Source organism: Leuresthes tenuis, unplaced genomic scaffold (assembly GCF_036924035.1).
Source record: "Leuresthes tenuis unplaced genomic scaffold, fLeuTen1.0.hap1 SCAF_20, whole genome shotgun sequence".
Taxonomy (NCBI): Eukaryota; Metazoa; Chordata; class Actinopteri; order Atheriniformes; family Atherinopsidae; genus Leuresthes; species Leuresthes tenuis.
The window spans coordinates 3715767-3739714 of NW_027325374.1; the positions used below are offsets into that span (position 1 = coordinate 3715767).

The 23948-nt window shown below is 43.8% G+C and overlaps 1 protein-coding gene across 2 annotated transcripts in view; it reads right to left on the minus strand.

Moving 5' to 3' along the window:
• fmnl1b (formin-like 1b) overlaps positions 1–23210 on the minus strand; it is a 47695-nt gene extending 24485 nt beyond the window's left edge. Inside the window, exons 1-7 of one of the 2 annotated variants that reach the window (XM_072374159.1) lie at positions 22447–23209; positions 10935–11018; positions 8486–8569; positions 6322–6395; positions 5880–5963; positions 5581–5724; positions 1888–1975 (exon numbers count right to left, since the gene is read on the minus strand). In XM_072374159.1, the coding sequence (XP_072230260.1) occupies positions 1888–1975; positions 5581–5724; positions 5880–5963; positions 6322–6395; positions 8486–8569; positions 10935–11018; positions 22447–22599 (711 nt within the window). In that variant the 5' untranslated portion in view covers positions 22600–23209. Of the gene's footprint in view, positions 1–1887; positions 1976–5580; positions 5725–5879; positions 5964–6321; positions 6396–8485; positions 8570–10934; positions 11019–22446 lie in introns of both variants that reach the window. The other variant, XM_072374160.1, reaches the window with a different exon arrangement.
• Between the last annotated feature and the right edge of the window lie 738 nt (positions 23211–23948).

Genomic DNA, 23948 nt, shown 5'->3' on the forward strand with positions numbered 1-23948 from the left:
ATCATTCTGCTCACTTTCTCTTTCTCTTAAAAGGGAACAAACTTTACTCCCTGACACGCTTCTTATTGTTCTTTGACAACAAACTTCTATAATTTAACAACGTTCCTGAGCTGTTGGAGGCCTGATGAAGGTCTAAAACCACAAAAACACAACTAAAATGGGTCTTTGTTGTGTTTTGGGCAAGTTAACGTGCTGCATTTTGTTCCGCCATCTTGAATTTTGTCTTTGATCAGTGTCCACCAGCGTTTACAATTAAAACTGCACAACAGCAGCTACTTACTACAGTTTTTGAGGAAATAAAACATTTATCAGGCAAAGAATCATGAAAATCCATGGCAAATACTTTAATTATCCCAAAGAGACTTTATATAACGTGTCTAAAAGATATAATCACAGTCAGTCCATATTTAGACACTACAAACCCCCTAATTACTGCTTATTTATTCAATAAAAGTTTGTTTATTAATCTGACTTTGATGTCTCATAGTTTTTCATAAAATCCTGAATTTAACTCACACAGAAAATCGTATTTAAAGCTCATAATTGTGACTTAGTTCCACTTAGCTATGATGTAATTTGTCTAAATCAAGACATAATTTTGATTTAAAGTTCAAATCTGGACTTAGTTCCCGTAAATCTGAAGAGAGAAAGTAAAAGCTGTGAATTCTTGGATTATTGTGGATCAACAGAAAGCGGTGATGATTGTTTTCTGAACATATTGGAGATGCGGGACAGTTAAATGTTAATTTTTCAGGGTTAATGTTGAAACCATGAGTTCTTATTGTACCAGAGAAGAAAAACTAGCTGTTAGCAAACAGATATGATTTAACTAAGCATATATCTGTCGTATTATCAGTGTTCATGAAGTCAGGGTACGAGATTCTCCGAATTCTTTACAACAAAGGAAATATTTGTCCTTTATCAGTACATGTAAGACTTTAAAGGGGAACTCCGGTATTTTTAAACTGAGACCTTATTTCTGGCATGAAATACGTTCATCTACTCACCGAGAACAGTTTGGTGAAAGTCGGCGTCCTTCGGAAGATATTTAGATAACTGGAGATCCATATAACGGAGTGAACGGGGCTTAGAGGATGCAGCCTCTAAATAAGGCATTATCTGTCTTTATTTCACCAATACTTTAAGAAGAATGAATGAATGAACGTGTGCTATAGCTCTGTTAGCTCATAGCTGCTGTGTTGTTGTTATTGGTGGCTATCGGGGGGCTTATAGAGGTAAGAACGTCCATCTTACTCAGTCGTCGTCTACATCGTCAAAATCGGATAAATATCCTTTTTGGACAAAGCTAGAACTAAACTAAATAAATTACATTTACATCTTACTCAAAGTCTTCGTTCACATTGTCAAAATCTGATAAATATCCTGCCATGTTGCACAAAACTATCAGCAGCAAACTCTGTGTGAAGTTAGCCGACTGTCACAGAGCACGGAGTGAATAAACTGTGCTGCAGGGGGGCGTGTGGATGAAGTGGTCCCAGTAGAGTGCCTGTGTAGAAATCCCTCCGTTAGCTCTCCTATAGCTGCAAGTAGCCACATAACAGCAGCTATGAGCTAACAGAGCTATAGCACACGTTCATTCATTCATTCTTCTTAAAGTGTTGGTGAAATAAAGACAGATAAAGCCTTATTTAGAGGCTCTAAGCCCCGTTCAGTCCTTATACTTATATGGATAAGTATATATGGACTTATATGGATATACGCTGATCGCAAGTTATCTAAATATCTTCCGAAGGACGCCGGCTTTTGACTCGGAAACTTCTGACTCTTTTTTAAAGACTTTTGATCATTCTTCTACCTCCTGAGGAAACAGCCGTCCAAACCTTCCTCTGAAACGTGACAACAGAAGGACACCAGCTCAGTGGGTACCTGGTAGTTCATGATGGCACGTAAACACATGATGCAGAGATGGACGTCATCCTTCTGACTCACAACACGCGAGTTCCTCAGGGCTCTCCTGTTTGGGAAAGAGTAAAAATCCACCAGGTGAGGCACACTGCACCATCACGTGTTTATTATCCTATAAAGGCTCAAATTAGACACATTTTTGCATCTTTTTCAAAGTCAAACTCAAATTATGCTGCAAAACGAGAAGAAACGGGGAGGTGTAACGTTATTTCTGTACTTCCTGGATAATATTACAACTCATAATCAGTCAGTTTGTCAGCTCAGAGTCTCAAAATCAGCATGAAGTGAAAGGATGTATTGATAAATCAGTTCATTAACACATGCAGAGACTTTTTAATGCCTGCTTTAAAGGAAATGACAGATATTCTGGTAACAAATGATCCTCTATGGCTGAAGTGATTTATCATTTTCCAGATAAACAAAAGCCACGGTCCACATACACTCACACTGTCTCGATGTCAGTTTTAAGTGTCTTTGACACACGAGCTTCTGAACAAGAGGCCGTACACCTACGCACGGGGGGGTTTCGGTGCGACAAGAATGCAGATTAGACCTTTCAGGCTATGCCTCTTAACAGGTTAGAAGACTGTTTGCAGTGCAGCAAACACGAAATACGTCCAGCGTTCATTTAAATCCAACGAGCTCAGTGCAGTTTGTTCATATTAAAACAGTTTCCAACTGGTTACTTTCCTTTAATTAACACATTTCCATTGTTTTATTCTTATTTCATCTTGCACAGGAGTCCTGAATGAAACTGAAATCATAAAAACACTCAAGAGCGATTTGGTTGAAAATGCTTAAATTTACCGACAAACACACAGAAATGACCTGCGTTAACTGCACTTTTATAAAAAGGTGTGCAACATAATGTGTTTATCCGTCGCTACTCTAAAAATAAAACTTCTCCCAGTGTAACCCGTTCTTTCTTTTTATTTACATTCTTTACATTCTGCACACACTGGTTGGTTCAGGCACCATGTGCAAAGTGAAAATCAAGGATTTTTTTCACAGTCACAGTCGAACAAATCGAGTTCCCTTTGCAACAACCTTCAACACCAACACAGAGTGCTTATTTTAGCCGTCTTTCTTGGTCATTTCATGGCTTTCATGAGTGTTTGAAGCAGGCTATTTGAAATGAACCGGTGGTTTAAACAATGAAGCTGAAAATGGGACCAAACTTATACGACAGAGAGCTGAGACTCCGTCTCCAAACACAACTTCATCTCATGCTGCATTCACTGTACCACCTGTGAAGTGGGAAATCAAAACAGCAGCTGTGTGATCCGTTTAACTTAAAGGTGACCTTTTACACCCTTTTGTTAAGAAGATGACGCAGATTTCTGAGGTTTTAATGAGATGGATCTCTGTCTCAGTGTGGAGGGGCAGCCAGAGGCATCTGCTGAGTGATTTAATGCAGTAAACCCAGACATAATGAAGCTTTTCCTCCAGTCACACCAAAAACACTCCAGCTCTATATATAGATATGGATTTAGTTACTCTATTGATCCCAGAGGGAAATAGTTTAGCATGTAGCTGTAAGTTAGCTCAGATGCTAGCAAACAATGCAGTAATGCATGTGTACCGTTAATTACTGTATATTAACCTCATTAAACAATTATACCTGGAGACCTACATCTTTATCAGAAACATGCCGATAATGTAACGTTAGCACACCGAGAGCGGTACACAGCGTTCAATGTAGCAGCGAGAGTGAGGAGAGGACCGGTGTTGTGTTGGAAACACACCTTAAACACAGCTGAAGGTTGTCTGAGTTACAGAAACTAGAAAGCTTCAGCTAACAAAGTAATGAGGGAATAATAATGTTCATCTTTCAGAAAGGAACAGCAGTAACTCCTTAGAAGTTGGTGTATGTCATCTTTATTATCTAAGCTGCTAGCGTTAGCTGCTGCTAAAGGAGGAAATAAATCAGTAAATAAACCATGAGGAGTTATTTCTCAGATGCTTCCATTTCCCTGCTCTGAAGTTCAGGCTCTGAGAGTTGGAACTGATCCTCTTTGTGGCTCAGTTCCTTCAGTCCAGCGTTGAACTGGACCAAGTTGTTAAAACAGTGGGATGAAAAGTGTTTGCTGCACATTCACAGTCTTTAGCTAACTCTGCTGGAACATTAGCCTCAGATATAGTTTATCCACTGGGCTCTTATATCCTCTGAGGCTGCTGCTGGATGGAAGATGCATGCTCCTCAGTGCAGCTGACAGCAGAACATTTCCACCAGAAGCTGGCTTCATCCGTCCAGCTGGGTGGATGTGAGTGGGCGGGGCTTAGCACCTTAGCTTAACTCCTCAGTGCAGCTGACAGCAGAACATTTCCACCAGAAGCTGGCTTCATCCGTCCAGCAGGGTGGATGTGAGTGGGCGGGGCTTAGCACCTTAGCTTAACTCCTCAGTGCAGCTGACAGCAGAACATTTCCACCAGAAGCTGGCTTCAACCGTCCAGCTGGGTGGATGTGAGTGGGCGGGGCTTAGCACTTTAGCTTAACTCCTCAGTGCAGCTGACAGCAGAACATTTCCACCAGAAGCTGGCTTCAACCGTCCAGCTGGGCGGATGTGAGTGGGCGGGGCTTAGCACCTTAGCTTAACTCCTCAGTGCAGCTGACAGCAGAACATTTCCACCAGAAGCTGGCTTCATCCGTCCAGCAGGGTGGATGTGAGTGGGCGGGGCTTAGCACCTTAGCTTAACTCCTCAGTGCAGCTGACAGCAGAACATTTCCACCAGAAGCTGGCTTCATCCGTCCAGCAGGGTGGATGTGAGTGGGCGGGGCTTAGCACCTTAGCTTAACTCCTCAGTGCAGCTGACAGCAGAACATTTCCACCAGAAGCTGGCTTCATCCGTCCAGCAGGGTGGATGTGAGTGGGCGGGGCTTAGCACCTTAGCTTAACTCCTCAGTGCAGCTGACAGCAGAACATTTCCACCAGAAGCTGGCTTCAACCGTCCAGCTGGGTGGATGTGAGTGGGCGGGGCTTAGCACTTTAGCTTAACTCCTCAGTGCAGCTGACAGCAGAACATTTCCACCAGAAGCTGGCTTCAACCGTCCAGCTGGGCGGATGTGAGTGGGCGGGGCTTAGCACCTTAGCTTAGCTCCTCAGTGCAGCTGACAGCAGAACATTTCCACCAGAGGCTGGCTTCAACCGTCCAGCTGGGCGGATGTGAGTGGGCGGGGCTTAGCACCTTAGCTTAGCTCCTCAGTGCAGCTGACAGCAGAACATTTCCACCAGAGGCTGGCTTCAACCGTCCAGCTGGGTGGATGTGAGTGGGCGGGGCTTAGCACCTTAGCTTAGCTCCTCAGTGCAGAACATTTCCACCAGAAGCTGGCTTCAACCGTCCAGCTGGGCGGATGTGAGTGGGCGGGGCTTAGCACCTTAGCTTAGCTCCTCAGTGCAGCTGACAGCAGAACATTTCCACCAGAAGCTGGCTTCAACCGTCCAGCTGGGCGGATGTGAGTGGGCGGGGCTTAGCACTTGCTGGTGACTTCAGACACAATTTCCCGAGGTCTTACTGCATCAACTCCTGCTTCTTTTTAAATCAAACTTAAACCTTAATACTTAATCACTTCCTGTGAACTGTTAACATCACCAAAGCGGTAATAACAAACTAAGCCGGCTTTATTGAGCCCCATCAGTCCAGTGTGGATCATACCTGACTGTGAAGGTCTTGCTGGTCTTTGAGGCAGTGTTTGAAGGCGAGTTGCTGGCACTTCTGCTCAGGTCTTCAACTGACTTGTCCACATGTTTGCCTTTGTCTGAGGGCAGCGAGCCATTTTCCAAAGTATCTCCATCGTACCTGTGAGTCAAATGTTAACGAAAAGCTGATAAACTTTCACAACCTTCCTGGGTTAGACTGTCAGACATACAGGCTATGTGAAGGAGATAAGACGCACAGTTCAGCCTTGACTGTTCTGGGAATAAGAAACAAAGATATTTCGAGCGGATACCTACGTGACAGAACTATGGGCAACAGCCAGATAATCCACAAGGACATCCAAGCCCTGGTTCTCCTCGTTTAGGAACTCCTTCGCCCAGCTGCAGGACAGAGAAAAACACTTTTACCTGTACTCAAACTAAAGGAAACTCACAGCTTTAGACAGCAGTGCTTTAATCAGTTATACGGTCAAATAAAGCAGCCAAAAAACTGCCTGATTTCAGCCTCACCCACCCAAAAAAATAAATACAGCTTCTATAAGATGTCGTCTGACAGATAAAATACATAAAACACTGCAAAATAAAAGATAAATATCTCATTTGCCTCAGTCTGTGTCCTTGTTTAGCGACTGATGTGCACTGTGCTTTCTGGCCGTTACGTAGACTTTAAAGTTTTATTCGAAGCTTCAGTTGAATTGGTTCAGCTGTTGGATGAGATCGGAGCTGCAGTGAGACTCACCCGATATGATTGGTCCTCAGGGAAATCTCCAGCTCTCTCAGGATCTGCGTGGACTCCTGGACTCGTCTCTTAAACTGACAAAACACAACAGCAGGTGAATCTTTCACTCAGAAAATCGGATAAAATCCTACATGGTCGTTCAGAAATGGTTCCTGGAATTAATCAGGACAACTGGTGAATGTGAGTAAATAATAAATGTTTATAGATCTAATATTGAGTTCAAATGTTTACTGCGAGTTTCATTTCAGGGGCTCAAAGGTAACGGGACAAATTGTCATTAACATGCGTTAAATGTCCCTTTTTATACTTTGTTGAGAATCTGGACTTCCCCGAACTCCGGGTTCCCTCCTTTGCGATGCTTTACTGCAGCTGTCTTCGGTTGTTGCTCGTTTGTGGGTCTTTCTGGCTTAAGTTTAGTCGTATATCCATATAACGGGAGAGAACAGGGCATAGAAAATACAGCCTCTAAATATCTAAATAAGGCATTATCTGTCTTTATTTCACCAATACTTTAAGAAGAATGAATGAATGAACGTGTGCTATAGCTCTGTTAGCTCATAGCTGCTGTTATGTGGCTACTTGCAGCTATAGGAGAGCTAACGGAGGGATTTCTACACAGGCACTCTACTGGGACCACTTCATCCACACGCCCCCCTGCAGCACAGTTTATTCACTCCGTGCTCTGTGACAGTCGGCTAACTTCACACAGAGTTTGCTGCTGATAGTTTTGTGCAACATGGCAGGATATTTATCAGATTTTGACAACATGAACAACGACTTTGAGTAAGATGGACGTTCTTATAGGAGTGAATAAACTGTGCTGCAGGGGGGCGTGTGGATGAAGTGGTCCCAGTAGAGTGCCTGTGTAGAAATCCCTCCGTTAGCTCTCCTTTAGCTGCAAGTAGCCACATAACAGCAGCTATGAGCTAACAGAGCTATAGCACACGTTCATTCAGTAGATAAACGTATTTCATGCCAGAAATAAGGTCTAGGTTTAAAAATACCGGAGTTCCCCTTTAAAAAAAGCTCCTGGGTTGCTTTCACACTATGTTTTGGGTCTCTGTGCATCTGTACTGTGAATCTGAGCAGAAAGCGTATCCCTGTACACTTCAGAGTTCATCCGGCTGCTTCTGTCTTCTATCATCAGTTAACAGCAGTGACTGGAAGCATCCCCGTGCCATCACACTGCCTCCACCGTGTTTCACAGGAGATGTGGTGTGGCTTTGGATCCTTCTGGTGCAGATTTATCTTAGTTTCATCTGTCCAAAGGATGCTGTTCCAGAAGTCAAAGTCTAACCTGGCCTCTCCATTTTTGAGGCTGATTAATAGTTTGCACTTAACACTCTGCATTTGCCATCATGAAGTCTTCTCTTTATGGTGGATTTAGATACTGATACACCTGCTTTCAGTGTTTCTCTTCACCATGGACAGGATCCTACGATCAGCCACAGTTTTGGCTCAGAATATACCATAAACTGTTGATTTGGCCACTCCTAACATTTCCAACCCATCTCTCTGATGGTCTTCTTTTTTCAGCCTAAGGATGGTCCTGATGGTCCTGCTTCACTTCCACTGAGAGCTCCTTTGTTGTAGGTGCACAGCAACAGCTTCCAAATGCAAATGTCCCACCTGGAATCACCTCCAGACCTTTCACCTGCTTAATTGATGATGGATTAACGAGGGATTCGCCCATGAAATAACCAACTCATTGCAGTTAATGGTCCACTGACTTTTGGTCCCTTGAAGAAGAGGAAGTTACACATTAAAGAGCTGTATTTGATTAACCTTTCCTCCAATTTGGATGTGAATACACTCAAATTAAAGCTGAGAGTCTGCACTTTCAGCCCATATTGATCATATAACTGTATCTTTAATAGGTTTTGGTCAGCATCCAAATATATATGGAGCTGGGGCAGTCTGCAGATTAGCTGCCTGGAAGAAAAAGTAGTCCCTAGTTTAATATATTTTACAAGAACTGCAATTCGCCAACCAAAGAAAAAGAAGAGGACGCCAAACATATCACCTCAGATCTCAAATATCAGATGAGGGAAATAGTTCAGCCTATGAAGAGAGATTCTTTAAATGCCTGAAAGAAAGCTGATAAGAGGACGTTTCAAATCTAACAGAAACTGGACTTCAGACTGGGATTTCTGTCACGTCGTACCTTTCGACTGACTCCTCCGTGGTCCAGATAGCTTTTCAGCTTTTCCAAGTAGGCAGATGGTGGGTTCTTGACTTGAAACCGCTCCTGAAGATGCAGAGAAACACACAGAAGCCTGTAATTATGTCTGATTGTGGCGCTGCAGTGAGGGGAAGACGGGACAGAGCTCAGGGGGGGTCTCACACAGGCAGTTTGATTACACAGCTCCTCTCGTGTAAATGTACGAAATGACTCGACTGCAGTTATTTCCAGACACAGTTCGGCCGCACCGGCTGCACTCGTGGCCTCTAATTAAAAGTCCTACTCAGGAATTTGTCAGCTAGCCTCAAGGATCCAACCGAGGAGAAGCTGAGCGAGCAGCTTAAGGCGTCTCCGGTCAGTCTCCCGTCAAGACGCAGGCTGATATGAACGTCTCCCTTCTGTTGCCATGGTGATTCATAATATTACTGACCTTCCTCGGGTGTGAATGTGAGGGTTGTAGGGGCTGGGTACCGAACTTCGGTTCTTTTAAGGCACCGAAACGCTTCGGAGTATCAAAACGTGCCTCATTGGTGCCCAGAGATTAATCACATGATCAAGAACCGATCACGCCGCCCTCGATTGGCTGTATTAACGTCACACTTTGATGCAGGAACACGTGGTTACGCCCACAGACGGGTTCACGTGCATCTGCGTTGGGAACTGTAGGTCGAACCGGTTAAACGATGCCACCGAGGTCTAAAGCGAGGCTCCATTTCACTCAAGATTGTGCCAAAAAGTCATCGCTGCTAAGGCCAGCAACACGGCTAATTTAATTAATCATATGGCCGTGCACAAAATCCATTTAAGAGCAGAAAGTTGCTCCATGTTTGACCGCAACCGTCCTCCTCTCAGCATTCGAGTCTGTGGACGCCACAGAGCCCGAGCGGCATCATTCAAAACCTCCACCTCTGGACTCGGCTTCATCTCAGAGCACCGAGGACGGCGCCGTGTGCGGCGTTTTAACAGGTAACGTTCAGCGAAATCCGGCAGAAATCTCAGTGTTACTGCAGCTTAATATGTGCAGAAAGCAGAAATGTTGGTGTTTCTGAAGGAAAACTGCTGAGTGAAAAGTATCCTCAGTGTGTGGGATGGTGTTAGACACCAACCTGGAACCTGTTTGCTCTGGAAATGATTTGTTGTTCTTTTTTTCTGTAAGAAAATAGCTTGGATTGGAAAAATACTGAAGATTTGTGCCGTTATGTTCAATGCAATTTCCTTTTTGTTAGAACTGATATTATAAAATTGGTATCGAAAAAAGTATCGTTCAGGAACCAAAGTGAAGGTATCGAAAACTTTGATTGATTCCCAGCCCTCAAACATTCATAAGAGCATTTCTGTACTGGAGGTTTGACCTTAAAGGTTTGATTTTAGACGTATGAGACAGTCTTTTGTCAAAGTAACTGTTGGATTAAGCTCTTCTGTCTCAGCCCAGTTAGATCAGTTTGAGCTGAAATCAAGGAGCTAAAAGGTTCAACCAACCAGGCTCCAACAGGCTGGTGAAAGGCTAGTTTCTGTATGTTTGTATGTTGGCTAAAGACACAGTTTAAATGTACCTGTCATCAACACCTGGGCATCAAGCGTGTCATTTACTGCAGAAACACAAACATAATGAAGCTATTCCTCCTGTGAGACCAAAAACACTCTATTGATCCCAGAGGGAAGTGGAAAGCAGAGCTCCGACAACACCAACATCTGGGTGGAGGCCTTCACTGACCAGAAGCATTCAATAAATCAATAAAAACGACTAAAAAACACGGAGAAATCACAAGATAAAAGACCTGATGGGACTCAAACTGAACTCAAAAGGCTGAGGTTCACCAGAACCCTGCAAACACGGATCACTTCCTGCTTTTAGCCTCACTGGAACTCAGACTGAACATCATCAGAAACCCAAACACCAGGAGAAAGCGCTTCAAACCTGTGGGTGTGTTGATCAAGTCGGCCGAGAAAGAAAGAAAAGAAAGGTGCGAAAATATTGGCGTTTGAATTTTCTCAAAACGCAGCGTCTAACCCAACGCCCTCAGACAGAAACCGGCTCGCCCGAAAGGACAAAACACCCAAAAACAAGCCAACAAAGCGAGGAGTGTCCGGAGGAACTAAACACAGCAGCTCATCTTAAAGGGACAGTCACCATAAAGATCCCAGAAGCAGTCACGCCTCGACCTGAATGACCCGGCCTCTGAGGATTACCACGAATCTATACCTCCACCCAAGAACTGGGAGGCATATCTTCACAAGGCGAGGATGATGCTGTCCAGAGGAAGAACTTCTAGCTGATGCTGTTCACTATAAGAGACGAGATAACCTCTTCTTTCAGACCTGCATGGCCTCCCTGGACCTTCTCCTCCTTCCCCTTTAAGGCAGTTCTCTACATTTTCTGGGTTTTCTCAACTGAAATGAAGAAAAGAAAGGAAAAGTGACCCCAATGTACCTGGTCACAGATCAGTTCCCACTTCTTCTCACTGTCATACTGGCTGAGGATCTTCACTTTGTCCGGGGGGAGGTTCATCGTGTTCTGGGGGTAGAAACAGAAGAAAAAAGAGAGTTAAAGGATAAAAGCATCACATTTTTCATAACTCAGGGATGAAATAAGAGTGTCCTCAGTCAGAGGCTCCTTCAGAGCGCCTCTTCTGGTGGCTGGTTCCTGTTTCAGGGGCTTGGGTGTTCCCACTTTAAAGGGACTCTCCGCCCATTTTTGGATGAGTTCGGGGAGGAAAAACTGGAGAAATTCTCCTTTACTCCACAAACTTTAACAGAATCTCGTCTGCCATGTTCACATTCAGGCACACGTCCAAGAACGACCGGTAACTGACCGACTTCAGGCTTTTTCCTTTGAAAGTTAAGTTCACGAAGCTCCAAATAACTTTAACTCCCTCTTTGTTCATGACACAGAACAGAAACTAGGCCCTAAACAATGGCTCTGCAATGATTACTACATCCATAATGACCTTTTTATCTGTTTATTGTATTTTAAATCATCAATATTCATTATTGTATGTCAATATAATTTAATAAAGTAATATTCCATCCTATCATGTTAAGGTATTCATCCTAAATCAAGATGTTTTTGGACTTCTCTCATTTCTTTTAACATCTTTTTAACTAAATATTTTAGGAATTGTACGTAATCTGTACTTATTTGTTAGTGTAGTCAGTATTAAACAGGATAAATTAGGTTAAAGGGAAGTTTTTGGTGTTTTCTATAGTTTAAAAACAGTGAAATACGGCATCCCTTTGGATGGAGAGCGTGCACCCGGAGCCGTCTTCTTCAGCGCCTTTTTTAGTCAACGTTTCATCCGTTTAGCCTTAAACTGTAACCTTGTTCAAACCAGATTGATCAAATCTAGCTGCAGTTAAATCCAGATTAAAGGCCAGACTTCACCCACTGACTCAGTCACTTTAGGATTTAATAAACTGGGAATTTATTTATTTATTCAATCAAACGGAAAGAGATAAAAAGCTAAATGCTAACAGGGTTAGCCGAAAAGCAGAGTTAGGGCCTGCTTTTGATCCCTTTTGAAAAGATTAACCCTTGAACTTTATTAATAATTCAAAGTCCAGTAATGAGTCAGAGGCTTTTGTTGCAGCTGTGTGATGACCTCACCGGTTTCTATCAGCGGTAACACGCTACACCACTGAGTCACACGTCGGATTCCTCACTTTTAGCCGATATTTTTGAAGGATTTCAGGGTTAAAAGTGCTTTAAAAAGAAGCTGATTCATCCCTTTGACATAGTTGAGGAGATACATGTTTGTGGGGATGATAAAGAACAAAAAGCTTCTTCTTTTTTTTACTTTATTTTCGTCCAGATGAAGGATTCGCAGCACTTTTCACACCCTTAAACGTACCGATGCGTCCGATAGAACAAACCGGCACACGGACACATCAGCTGCACTAATTAAAACTCTCACACTTATGAAACTGGGCTACAGGAGTAGCCCCGAGGACAGCAGGCTGCTTTGGTGTCATTTTGCTTAAATATTCCTTATATTAGCATGTCAGGAACCTCAGGGAAGCCCAGCAGCGGTTTCTTAAAGGTGACCTTAGTGGTAAAATCCGTCTAAACGCTAAAACACGTGGAGAGCTGCCGTCACACGTGTCGTTCTGACAGACGGGGGCAGCAAATCAATGGTGGATGTGAATCTGGTGATCAATAAGTGAAGGTTGGACATAGCTGGGTGGAAACTGAAAAGCAACAACGTTTACTGTGTGGGGAGAGCTTTAAAATGTTAAAGATGGAGATTCTATTCTATTTTATTCTATTGTTTAGGAAGGAAAGACCAGGTTATGTGCCCCCTCTTCTGTAACCAACACTTTGTAATAGTTTATTCTATTTGTAGCCATAAAACATCTTCCAGAGAGCCGTGTCACTCGTACTCAGGCCCCACAGGTACGATTCCAAGGTACAGGAAGGTAAAGGGAGGCCAAGTCTCAAAGATTAAATCAGTAAATCACCTCCAGAAATGCGTCACTTTGGGGTAAAACCAGAAAATATGAGCAAATATGAGCGAAGACTGAGAGATTTCTGTGTTGGTGTGACAGAAAAACGACTTAATTCCAGCCTTTTCCCAGCAGTTTTTCCCAGTTATGCTTTTCCTGTTTCTCTAAAAAGAAAATGATGGATTTGTTTGTCAGTATCTGTTAATTTGCAGAGGGAAGTTAGAGTTTAATCCCTTAAATACGTCTTAAATACATGCCTTTAAGTCATCTCAGTCGGTGCTGATGCCGTCTTGGGCGGACTGGCCACAAACGCGTGACATGACTCTGACATGAAGTCAGTGTCAGACCACAAACCAAAGCCTGTTTTCCACTTTCTAAATCCTGCATGGATGAAAAAAACCAGACTCTTTCATTCCCAACGCCGAGCCGAGTATCATTAGGAGCTGCAGTTCTGTGCAGATACTGAGGCTGAAGGGCACAAAAAGAGAATTTAAGTAGATCTGAAGTGTAAAATGAAGAAGGAACAAGAGGTTTCTGTACTGGTGAGGGTCAGTAATCAAACTGAAGAAGATCAGAAGAGCTCATTTTTCTCTGATTTGCACCGTTCCACTGAAGCAGATTAGATGACACTCAGCCGGGTTTGATGGACTCATCAGAGGCTCATCAGCGGTGAAGCGTTCAGGCACTGAGGCTCCATCAGAGGTTGTTCTTTTAAAGAAAGAAACACTTCCAAAAGTGATGTGACCCGCTGTTATCGAGCCTGTTGCTGCATCATCGCTGGTTTGACCGTCAATCTGAACAAAATCTGAATCCAGAGAGGCTCGTCTGTGAGGCTCAAGTGTTTCTCTGCTCAGTTTAAAGAGTTTTAGTTTGTTAAATCTGGTGCAAGTCATTCAAATCAGTTCTAGCAGCTGATGTTTTCTGCCTCTTTTGCATGTTTTCCACGATTCAGAGCAACAGGGTGGATTAGTTTTAGTTTTGAAACAAAATAAACTATGTTATCATCAAAGTATAACTTTACGAATACGAGTCATATGACGACTCGAAATGACCGTTACCGTCGGGATTGAATAAGTTCTTCAACATATAAGTAGAATTATTAGGTAAAATAAATGTTTTATTTCTTTAAAAAGCACATTTTTCAGCTTTTTATATGATGGTTCTGTCAAAGCTGCATTTTCTTCATGCTCACTGAGGCCGAACTCAGAAGAAGTGCAGTTTGGCTGATATGAATCTGAAGGTTAAAATCACCTGAACGCCACACCGTCTGCACGCTGCGTAAAACTACAGGGAAACCACGTTTCCTCCCGGAGGCGGGAGCGAATGAGCCCGCTCTGAGCTACGGAAGCCCGAAGGAGAGCGCCGGCGGGGTTAAAGTTCGAGGTAAGTGACGAGATCGATCTGTCGGGCCTCGTTATCTATGAGACGCCAGCATAACCGGGGGCCAGCTGCCATTAATTTTCACTGTAAGCTGGCGTCCATGAGCGGCCGGCGTCGTGAGCTTCGTGAGCTTCAAGAGTTGAGAAAGGCTCAACTTTATGCAAATGAGCAGCGACGCGACGGCGAAGACAGCCAACTGGGGCCGATCGGGACCTGCGTTTCCATTGCAAATATGCAGGTGCAGCACAAAGAAGCCCAGAGTACGATCCATGGTGAAAGAGGGAACCGACGTATGGATGGATTATTATATATATCTGCTAGTTGCTATACATATAAGCCCCGCCCCTTTGGCTGCTTCCGGCAGCAGATGCGGCGGGTTGTGAGCATCGTGAGCGACCCACCCAGGGTGCATCCCGCCTCTCAGCCAATGGCAGCTGGGATGGGCTCCACCCCCCCCCACCCCTGAGTTAGATTACCGGGGGCTCACACAAAAAGCAGCGTGAGCGGCCGGCTGCCATTCATTTTCAATGTAAGCTGGCGTCAATGAGCGGCGCGTTGTGAGCTTCAAGAGTTGAGAAAAGCTCAACTTTATGCAAATGAGCAGTGACGCTATGCGACGACAGCCAATTAGGGCCGATCTGGATACCGAAGGCGGGAAAAAGCAGAAAACGGTAGAGTGCAAACACAAAGAAACACAAAGAAGGCCAGAGTACGATCCATGGTGAAAGAGGGAACTGATGCATGGATGGATTATTATATATATCTGCTAGTTGCTATACATATAAGCCCCGCCCCTTTGGCTGCTTCCGGCTTCTCTGTCCGCTTCCGGCGGCAGAAGAAGTACAGGCGGCGGGTTTTGGTGTGAGCCCCCGGTTAGCATGTGCAGAAAGTGTGTATTTTTACAACTCTCAGCATGTTTTATGGCACCTGCGTGCATTAACTGAACCTGGAAGGCGTCGCGTTGGGGTGAAAGTCTCCCTCCATCCCGACGCTGATCGATCACATGACCAGATGTAAGCTGCAGTTTTAAGCCTTCTGTTAACTTTCAGTCCATCAAATTCGTTATTTTGACAAAAAACTAACTTATTTGCAAGCTTGACGTCTTTTTTTTTTAATTTAATCTTTGTTTAAAACCTTAATTAATTCGGTTTTTCTCACAAAATACAAAAAGTTTCTTGTGGTAACTTTGATTGAAACCATTTAATAGAAAGATTACAGGTTCGTTGCTTTGTTTTTGCACAGCTTGCTTACTGAAAGAGCAGATTTGCCCCGTTGCCACCGGCTGGATGCTGGATTACTTCCCCATCGAGTATCTGATCAGATAATCACATCACGCCCTGTTGTGGGCAGTCGTGTGTGACGACGGCGTAAAACCTGCGAGGGACTCCAGTTTCACATTTGAATGAGCTTCATTTTCATCTCAATCCGCCGCTGACGGCGTGTCTCTGTGCAGCAGTTTGTCATCACAAAGAGGAGTGTGAAAGCACGCCGCCGCTCACTCACGGCGTCGCACTCGAGACCTGAGTCTCCGTGGCAACCTGCATGACGACGGCCTCTTAAACCGTGCTGATTGAAGTGGTGGGGAGTAAAATCGGACACCTTTCGACCTGCTGTTAAGGCTCAAAGGCGAAAGGCAGCGTGTTGAATCACGCATGGCGACGGCGCCTGAATGTGCTCCAAAAAGGACGGATCGATGGCGTTGTCGTGTTCTCATAAACTGAGCGAGTACAGCTAAATCTATGCTCTGTCTGGAACATAAATAATGACTAAATGGGTGGTCAATCGTTTCTCAACTGCCTCTGATATTCTGTTATTAAACCTTCACTTGAGCCCAGAGTAACTCCTGATGTTTTTAAGCAAACTTTAGGTGTTGAGTAGCCTTTTTCCAACACAAAAGCTGATATTATTTAAGGATGAATGTGTTTAAAGCAATCCAAGCCTCACAAGGAGATGAGGAAACCGGAAAAGAGACAATTTAACATAAAACAGACGATGCGGTGATTTATATTTGTTCTTAGTCTAATTTAATTTACCAGACATGCATCTGAACGGTTCAGATGGTTACAGATGGAAGTGAAACGGTGGCTCATGCCCGTGGGTATAATCACACAATGAATGGCGCTTTACAGATCTGGAGAACGGAATATGGAGGCATTTTTCTGTGTTTATGCATCTGGAGCCTGGTTTTATTCCAATTTGTGGGTATTTGTGCAACAAGGAGCAGATTTAAGGAGATTCATATCAAACCTACAGCTCATTTATTCATTTCTGTGACCATTAAAAGTGCAACGATGCAGTAATATTTTACAGTAAAACTCCTTACAGGCCACAAAACTCTCAGAAAGTGTGGATTAAGGCACAGCTGGTGTCTCTGATCTCTTATAAAATATCAAAGCGCCTTAAAGTGCAGACCTAATAGGACAAAGTATGCGTTTACTGAGCCTGTGTACTCAAATTCACAGATGCACATTTAATATTCCACCCACTGCCGCATTCCCTGCTGGGAAATATGCAAAGCTTGATGTAAAACACTGAGGGAGAGCGCTGGGAGTAAATTTGGATGTCACTGAAGCCTCTGAACACTCACTTTGTCAGAATCGCTCTTTGCCGGTGGATTTCACATTGATTGTGAATAAAGATCAATGAAAGCAGCTCACACAGAAGCCCGCTGGCTCACTTCTTCCACAAAACACATGAGAACACACTCTGCTCTTTGTACAGGAAGGCAGCGGCTGGTTTGTATGCAGACGGAGTTCCTCCTCCACTTAACACAGGAGATCTGTTCTGCACACTCAGCTGAAGATGTGGGGGGTCGACTGGGGATGATCCATATTTGCTGGGATACAGCGGTGACGTAGGAGGAGGAACGGGATCTGTTGCAGCTGAACTGCTGCAGAATGATGCTCGTTTTTCTTTGGACGCTTGCAGCCACACGCTCTGCAGCAGCTGGCATAAGACGTTCGCTGCTGGAGCATTAATTCATTGCAGTTGTCGCCCCACGACCCCACAAATCCCTCCACTGCAGCCTGACTGGATCTACATCACAGGAAAACACCAAACTCCTGAATGAGAGGTGGTGAAACCGAAGACACGACGAGTTTAAAAAGGGTTCCTGATGAATCCGACGGGTTTAAGATACCAAAAATACAACAATTTCCAACATTTTTCAGTTAAAACTATAAAATAAAAAGGTTTTACCCAACATTTTGTGGGGTTTTTTCGTCTGAAATGTTGAAATAAAATGCAGGAATTCACATAAAATCAAACTAACTGCATTGTCCTCCACGAAAACTGAAAATCCCAATTACAGGCCCAGCTGAACCTGTATGATTCCTGTTCGGTACGTTCCTAAATGAGCAAAATGAAGATAAGAGCCGTCTGAATACTAAGAGAAGTTGCTCCGGTGCCTTTTTAATTATCTCCTTTAGCATTTAAAACATCTGTCCATCCTTTATATGAGAAAGGAGATCATTCTGTCCCACAATCCCTTGCGGCCGCAACTTTTTAGGCGTCGCGTCGTCATTTTTAATCGAGTAGGTTCATAAATTTGAGACAGGAAGATGAGTTTCTTTTCCTGTTATCTCTAATATAACATATATATGAAATAATGTCCTGTTTCATGTGATATTACGATAATATTACTAAGTATTTAAAGCAATTTTTACCTAATATTCATTGAATATTTGTAGTTTCAAGGCGGCTTCATGTGGTTTCCCGTCACCTTTCCTCAACCCCGTAACGTTTTAACGAGGTCAAAGAAAAGAGCTCGGGAGGAAAAGGTTAATTTAAGGTGGTATTTGCATGACCTGGGTCACATACGGGGAGACGGAGATACCCAATGACCAAGTAAACCTGTCAATCACATGACTGATCTCATGACCAATCAGCTCCCTCTGCCCCCTGAAAACAAACATGGCCGAATTTCAACAACAGTTGAGAAGAAATCCTGAAAACCTCGGGTCTGGTTTGGAATTTAACTGTAATTCACTTTGAAAATGTCCCATTAGGGCTGAAAAAGGATGATGCACTGATACAAATACTACCTGTAAGACGTAAAAGTAGCAGTAGCATGAGAGCTCAGTTGTTTTGCTCGTGTTTTCTGCCTCGAGAAGGTAAGTTTTCTATAAAGTTAGCTGCAGATTAGCTTTTGAATCGTCCACTGAGTTGATTGATTTCAGCTGACATCATGACACGAAACGGTGGTCTCTTGATTGAACAACTGGTCAAATGAGTGCAGCGGTGGAATTAACGATTAGCTTATCGGCTCCATTTGTGGCTCCAGTCTGGCGTTGTTGAGCCATGATGAGCAGTATTCACTTCATTTTGGCTGCTGAAAGGCAAATGGAGGAACATGTTGAACTGTTTTTGTACTTTGCTTGGTTCTACTCCTAGAATAGGTACATTAGCTTAGCTTCACATCTGTTAAATCTAGACTGATACGTTGGTCTCTTGTAACCAATCCCATCTCAGGTCTTGTTAAAAGTGGAGGGAATGTAGCAGAGCACGATGGGCTGATTATTGGCAAAAATGACTGATTACATCGGTGTTTGAGGACTGGACTCACTGCTGTCTTCATCCTGGACTCAGGAGGAGTTGCATAGGAATAACATTCAACAGTTTTGGTGCACGCCTCCGTTATACGAGCAGAAACAGAAAGCTGACACTTCTGTTTAAGGCAGGCCGCTGGCTGCTTCCAGCTCTTTTCTATTTGTCTTTATGCTGGTTTCCACTGATTTGTTGATACTTCTGGTTCATCCAAACTCAGATGATGTCAACTAAAGAACAGTCACAGATCAGCTGTTGTGCATTAGCAGACAGAGTTGTTCATGAAGGTTGGAAATGTTCTGCTGTCAGCTGCACTGAGGAGCTAAGCTAAGGTGCTAAGCCCCGCCCACTCACATCCGCCCAGCTGGACGGTTGAAGCCAGCTTCTGGTGGAAATGTTCTGCACTGAGGAGCATGCATCTTCCATCCAGCAGCAGCCTCAGAGGATATAAGAGCCCAGTGGATAAACTATATCTGAGGCTAATGTTCCAGCAGAGTTAGCTAAAGACTGTGAATGTGCAGCAAACACTTTTCATCCCACTGTTTTAACAACTTGGTCCAGTTCAACGCTGGACTGAAGGAACTGAGCCACAAAGAGGATCAGTTCCAGCTCTCAGAGCCTGAACTTCAGAGCAGGGAAATGGAAGCATCTGAGAAATAACTCCTCATGGTTTATTTATTGATTTATTTCTTCCTTTAGCAGCAGCTAACGCTAGCAGCTAACGCTAACAGCTTAGCTAATGAAGATGACATACACCAACTTCTAAGGAGTTACTGCTGTTCCTTTCTGAAAGATGAACATTATTGTTCCCACATTACTTTGTTAGCTGAAGCTTTCTGGTTTCTGTAACTCAGACAACCTGCAGCTGTGTTTAAGGTGTGTTTCCAACACAACACTCTCCTGTTAACGTTACATTATCGGCATGTTTCTGATAAAGATGTAGGCCTCCAGGTATAATTGTTTAATGAGGTTAATATACAGTAATTAACGGTACACATGCATCACTACGAGTTACGCTGTGCACATCTCCAGCTTGGTCCATTACTGTTGACCAGCTAGCATCTGAGCTAACTTACAGCTACATGCTAAACTATTTCCCTCTGGGATCAATAGAGTAACTATATCTATATATAGAGCTGGAGTGTTTTTGGTATAACTGGAGGAAAAGCTTCATTTTGTCTGGGTTTACTGCATTAAACAGGTACAGGTGTGTCTTTAGCCAATGCACAAACATACAGAAACTAACCCTTCACAAACGTCCTGTTGGAGCCTTATGATGGCTCCTTGATTCTGGTTCAAACTGATCTGATCTCTCTGATCGGAAACCACCAGTTCGCTCAGCTGTGCGGCGAGCCCTCAGCTACTCGGGGGCGGGGGTCAGTAGCTGCTGACCTCACCAGCTGGGCTGAGTGTGGGCGGGGTTGGGAAAGTGTCCACCCCTCCCAACAGGCTGTTAAAGGACAGCTGTGAAAACAGGGCTGAAACGAGAGCCACTGTGCTTGAACCAACAGGTTTTCTGACCAAAGCCTGCCTCTTACATCTCAATAAGACCTCAGGAAATTGTGTGAAATTGTTAAAAAAGGGCATAATATGTCACCTTTAAAGTGGTTTTAACACATTCTTTGGAATCATCCTGCAGACGGAGAGATGTTTAGCAGCATCTGGCCACTTGTGGTTGGGAGATAAATCACAGAGGGAGAATAAAACATTAGCTCCTCTGCAGAGGTAATTACAATTCTGGTTCAGTTCTAACAGGGAGTGTCTTCTGCTCAAACTCATCGATTGAGCCGCCTCATTGGAAGGAGGAAGCATTTGTCAGGGTGTTAACTGATCGCCTTTCGACTTCAGCAGCATCACACAAACCTCAGAGATCCGATGATAAGACCGAGAATGAGAAGAGGAATGTAGATAATAATGGTGCAAGTCGTCCGGTGGCATATTGAACATAGCTGCTTTGTCAAGCCCCAAATCTGTCTCTTCCTTTGTTTTCGCTTTTTTATGATGCTGTTCCATGTGGAATGAGCTCAGCCTGCTATGCTCATGTTGTTATAAACAGGAGACAATAGCTCAGTCATGGCTGAGGTCAAGTCAAAGAACGACATCTTCTTCAGGAGAATGTTCGAGAAGTCGGGTGTTAAAAAGCTCAAAGTCACCGAGCAGAAACCACGATCGGCAAACATCAATACAGCAACGATTTTATGGTTTTATTGCCCGTTTTAAAGCTTTAAATCGTCTGCCTAAGTGGTGAAATTCCTGCGTCATTACACCCCCCGTCAAAGCACCGAGGTCGGCCAAACAGATGCTCCTGGACACACCAGGAGATGAGATTTAAACAATAACAGCTTAAATAAATACATTTATTAGCTTCCTATGAGGAAAAAAAGAAAGAAAACGTGTGAATTCGTCACGATTAGTTCACATAACTGTAACAAATGAGCTGACAAAACAACAGAAAACGTATGAATGTCCATCAAAACGAGAAAGAAACTGATGTTATTGTTTGAATTTCTGTTTATGGCAGTTTTAAAAGACAAAAAACCTTAAATACTGACGCTTTTGGGTCAGTTAGAGCTGTAAAAACAAAGATACTCATCAGTGACAGAGCAGAAGAAGCTAATCTTCATCTTTACAATCAAATAAAACAGTTTATTCTTCACCGGAGACAAATCCAGAACGCCACAATTTTAAAGGAGATAAAAATAACTTTAAAAGGTAAAGTACAGATTTACAAATGTTCCAGGTACAAAAATAGAGGTGGTAGAGCCTCTAATGTCTCGAGCAGCTTCTGTTTTCATGAAGCAGCTGTTGGGAAATTTGAGACTTTCAACTGCTGTTGTTTTTTAATGTGTTCTGCAAATAACTCTTTAAAATTAATGGATGAATGTGTCCAAACTCTGGAGCTTTCTCCAACTTTTATGCAGGACCCCAAGAAACCGGAATCCACAATCAGGATGAACAAGTGTTTTAGTTCTGTACTAAATATCGACTTTAACGTCAGATCAGAGAACTCTTGGTTTAAATAAGCACATAGTTTAGTCTGGATGAGCTTTGTGGTTTTAATCGTAATTCACTTCGGAAACGGAGGAAAAGGAGGACAGACTGATGCAAATACTACTGGCAAGAAGCAAATAAGTTGAAACCAGAACATAGTTGAGCAAGTTGTCTTTTTCTATGAGAAAATCTGTGATAATTTATTCCAAACGTATATATCTGAGGGTATTTTACTCATATTTGTGTCAAAGATAACACCTTTTATGAGAAACAACAGAAAAACGATAAAGTTCTGACTGGAAGCTGCGAGAGAAAACTCAGGCGTAGTTTTATCTAGTTGTAAACAGATTTGACTTCCTTATCTCGGCACGCAGGCAGTGATCCCGATGTTGCAGTGAGCCCAGCATAAAGTACTTCTTATGTATCTTTCCACAGTGGCATTGTGCACCTGGCACAATGATAAGCTTGTCCTGAGGACCTGCACATTTCCAGCATTTTCCACATTCTTGGTTGCTTTGTATTGTCTGCCTTGTGCTCTCTCGTCTATCTGGAAGTTGCTGCACACATTTCAGCACATGGTGACTCACCAGAACGGCACTGAAGCGCTCCTCCAGCTCGGCCTCAGGTGGAATCGGCAGCTTCGCTCCGACCGCTTGTTTCTGGGACCCCGCGGAGGCCAGCGTGGCCGTCTTGCCCTCCTTTCCCTGGGAAACCTCGATGCTTCCTGCTGCGTTTCCCATGATAATATGTCCAACAGATCCGAAACAACACAAAAACTCAAAACTGCCTTCAGCTGATAGGAGTCCCGGAAGATTTGCGGTGAAGAAATAACTACTTATTCAAAGTTCTGCCTGACCTGTGACCTGCCATTATCTCCACGACGCCACAGTGTTGATTCATGTCGAAGCAGCCTTCGTTACTCGCTGATATCTCCAACAGGTAGTGGGATGAAATCCACCCCAGCTCCTGGATGACAGTCAGACCTCGCACAGATCCTGCTGCATTATGAAACCCTAGAAAGAGGGAAGGGGATATCCTGACAGTGACAGACAGAGTGACAGCTGAGCGAGTGAAAGAGAAAAGGGGAGGAGGAGGAGGAGTTCAGAGCCTCTGCCCGGTACAAGGCTGCAGCAAGAGGAAAAAATTCAGCCCAACAGGATAAACAGTCCTGTGTCACTTCTTTGAAGAGTAAACTCAGGAGTAAACTACTGCCAATGCTGCTGCTGCTGCTGCGGCGCTCTCAGGTAAACAGGTGATCTGTGGAAGTCCTCCATCTGCTGCTGGATGCTGGGACTCTCCGGGCATCTATCCACAGAAGGAAAGAGAGGAAAAAGAGAAGAGAAGGCAGAGATCCAGCAGGCAACTACTCTGTCTATCCGGCAGAGTGAAGGCAGCAGAGGCTTCAGTTGTAAGAGCACAGAGCATTCTGGGTCCTAATGCCTCCAGTTCAGGCTCAACCTGCTGTTTACAGCCTGTAAATGACTGATCTGTGCTCTGTATTAATGCTTTTTGTCATTTTCTGTCCCCCTCAGTGCAACATGCAGGTGTGTCCAACAGCAATGCAGAGAAAAAAAAATCTACACACACAGCACAGCAGTGCTGCTTGAAATATGAGAATAATCCTTGTTCTGCTGCATACTTGCCTGAAACCTTTGAAATAATCGTGTTGACTGATGTGTCTGAAGACATTTTGACACGTTGCAGCAGGAAAAGCAGGTTGCTGGGTTAAATACAGAAATGAGCCATAACTTTAAGTCCACCTTTTGTTCCACTGGACCTGTGAAGGAATGCTGTGATGTCCGGCATCGAGCTTTAAGTTTCGAGGTGGGGCCCTGACAGTGTGGCAGGAATCATTGCTCATTTACTTGGTGAGCAACAATGTTTATGTGGCATGTACCAGAGTAGCTGCCATGCAACAATGTTTATGTGGTACGTGCCAGAGTATCTGCCAAGCAACAATGTTTATGTGGCATGTGCCAGAGTATCTGCCAAGCAACAATGTTTATGTGGCATGTGCCAGAGTATCTGCCAAGCAACAATGTTTATGTGGCAAGTGCCAGAGTATCTGCCAAGCAACAATGTTTATGTG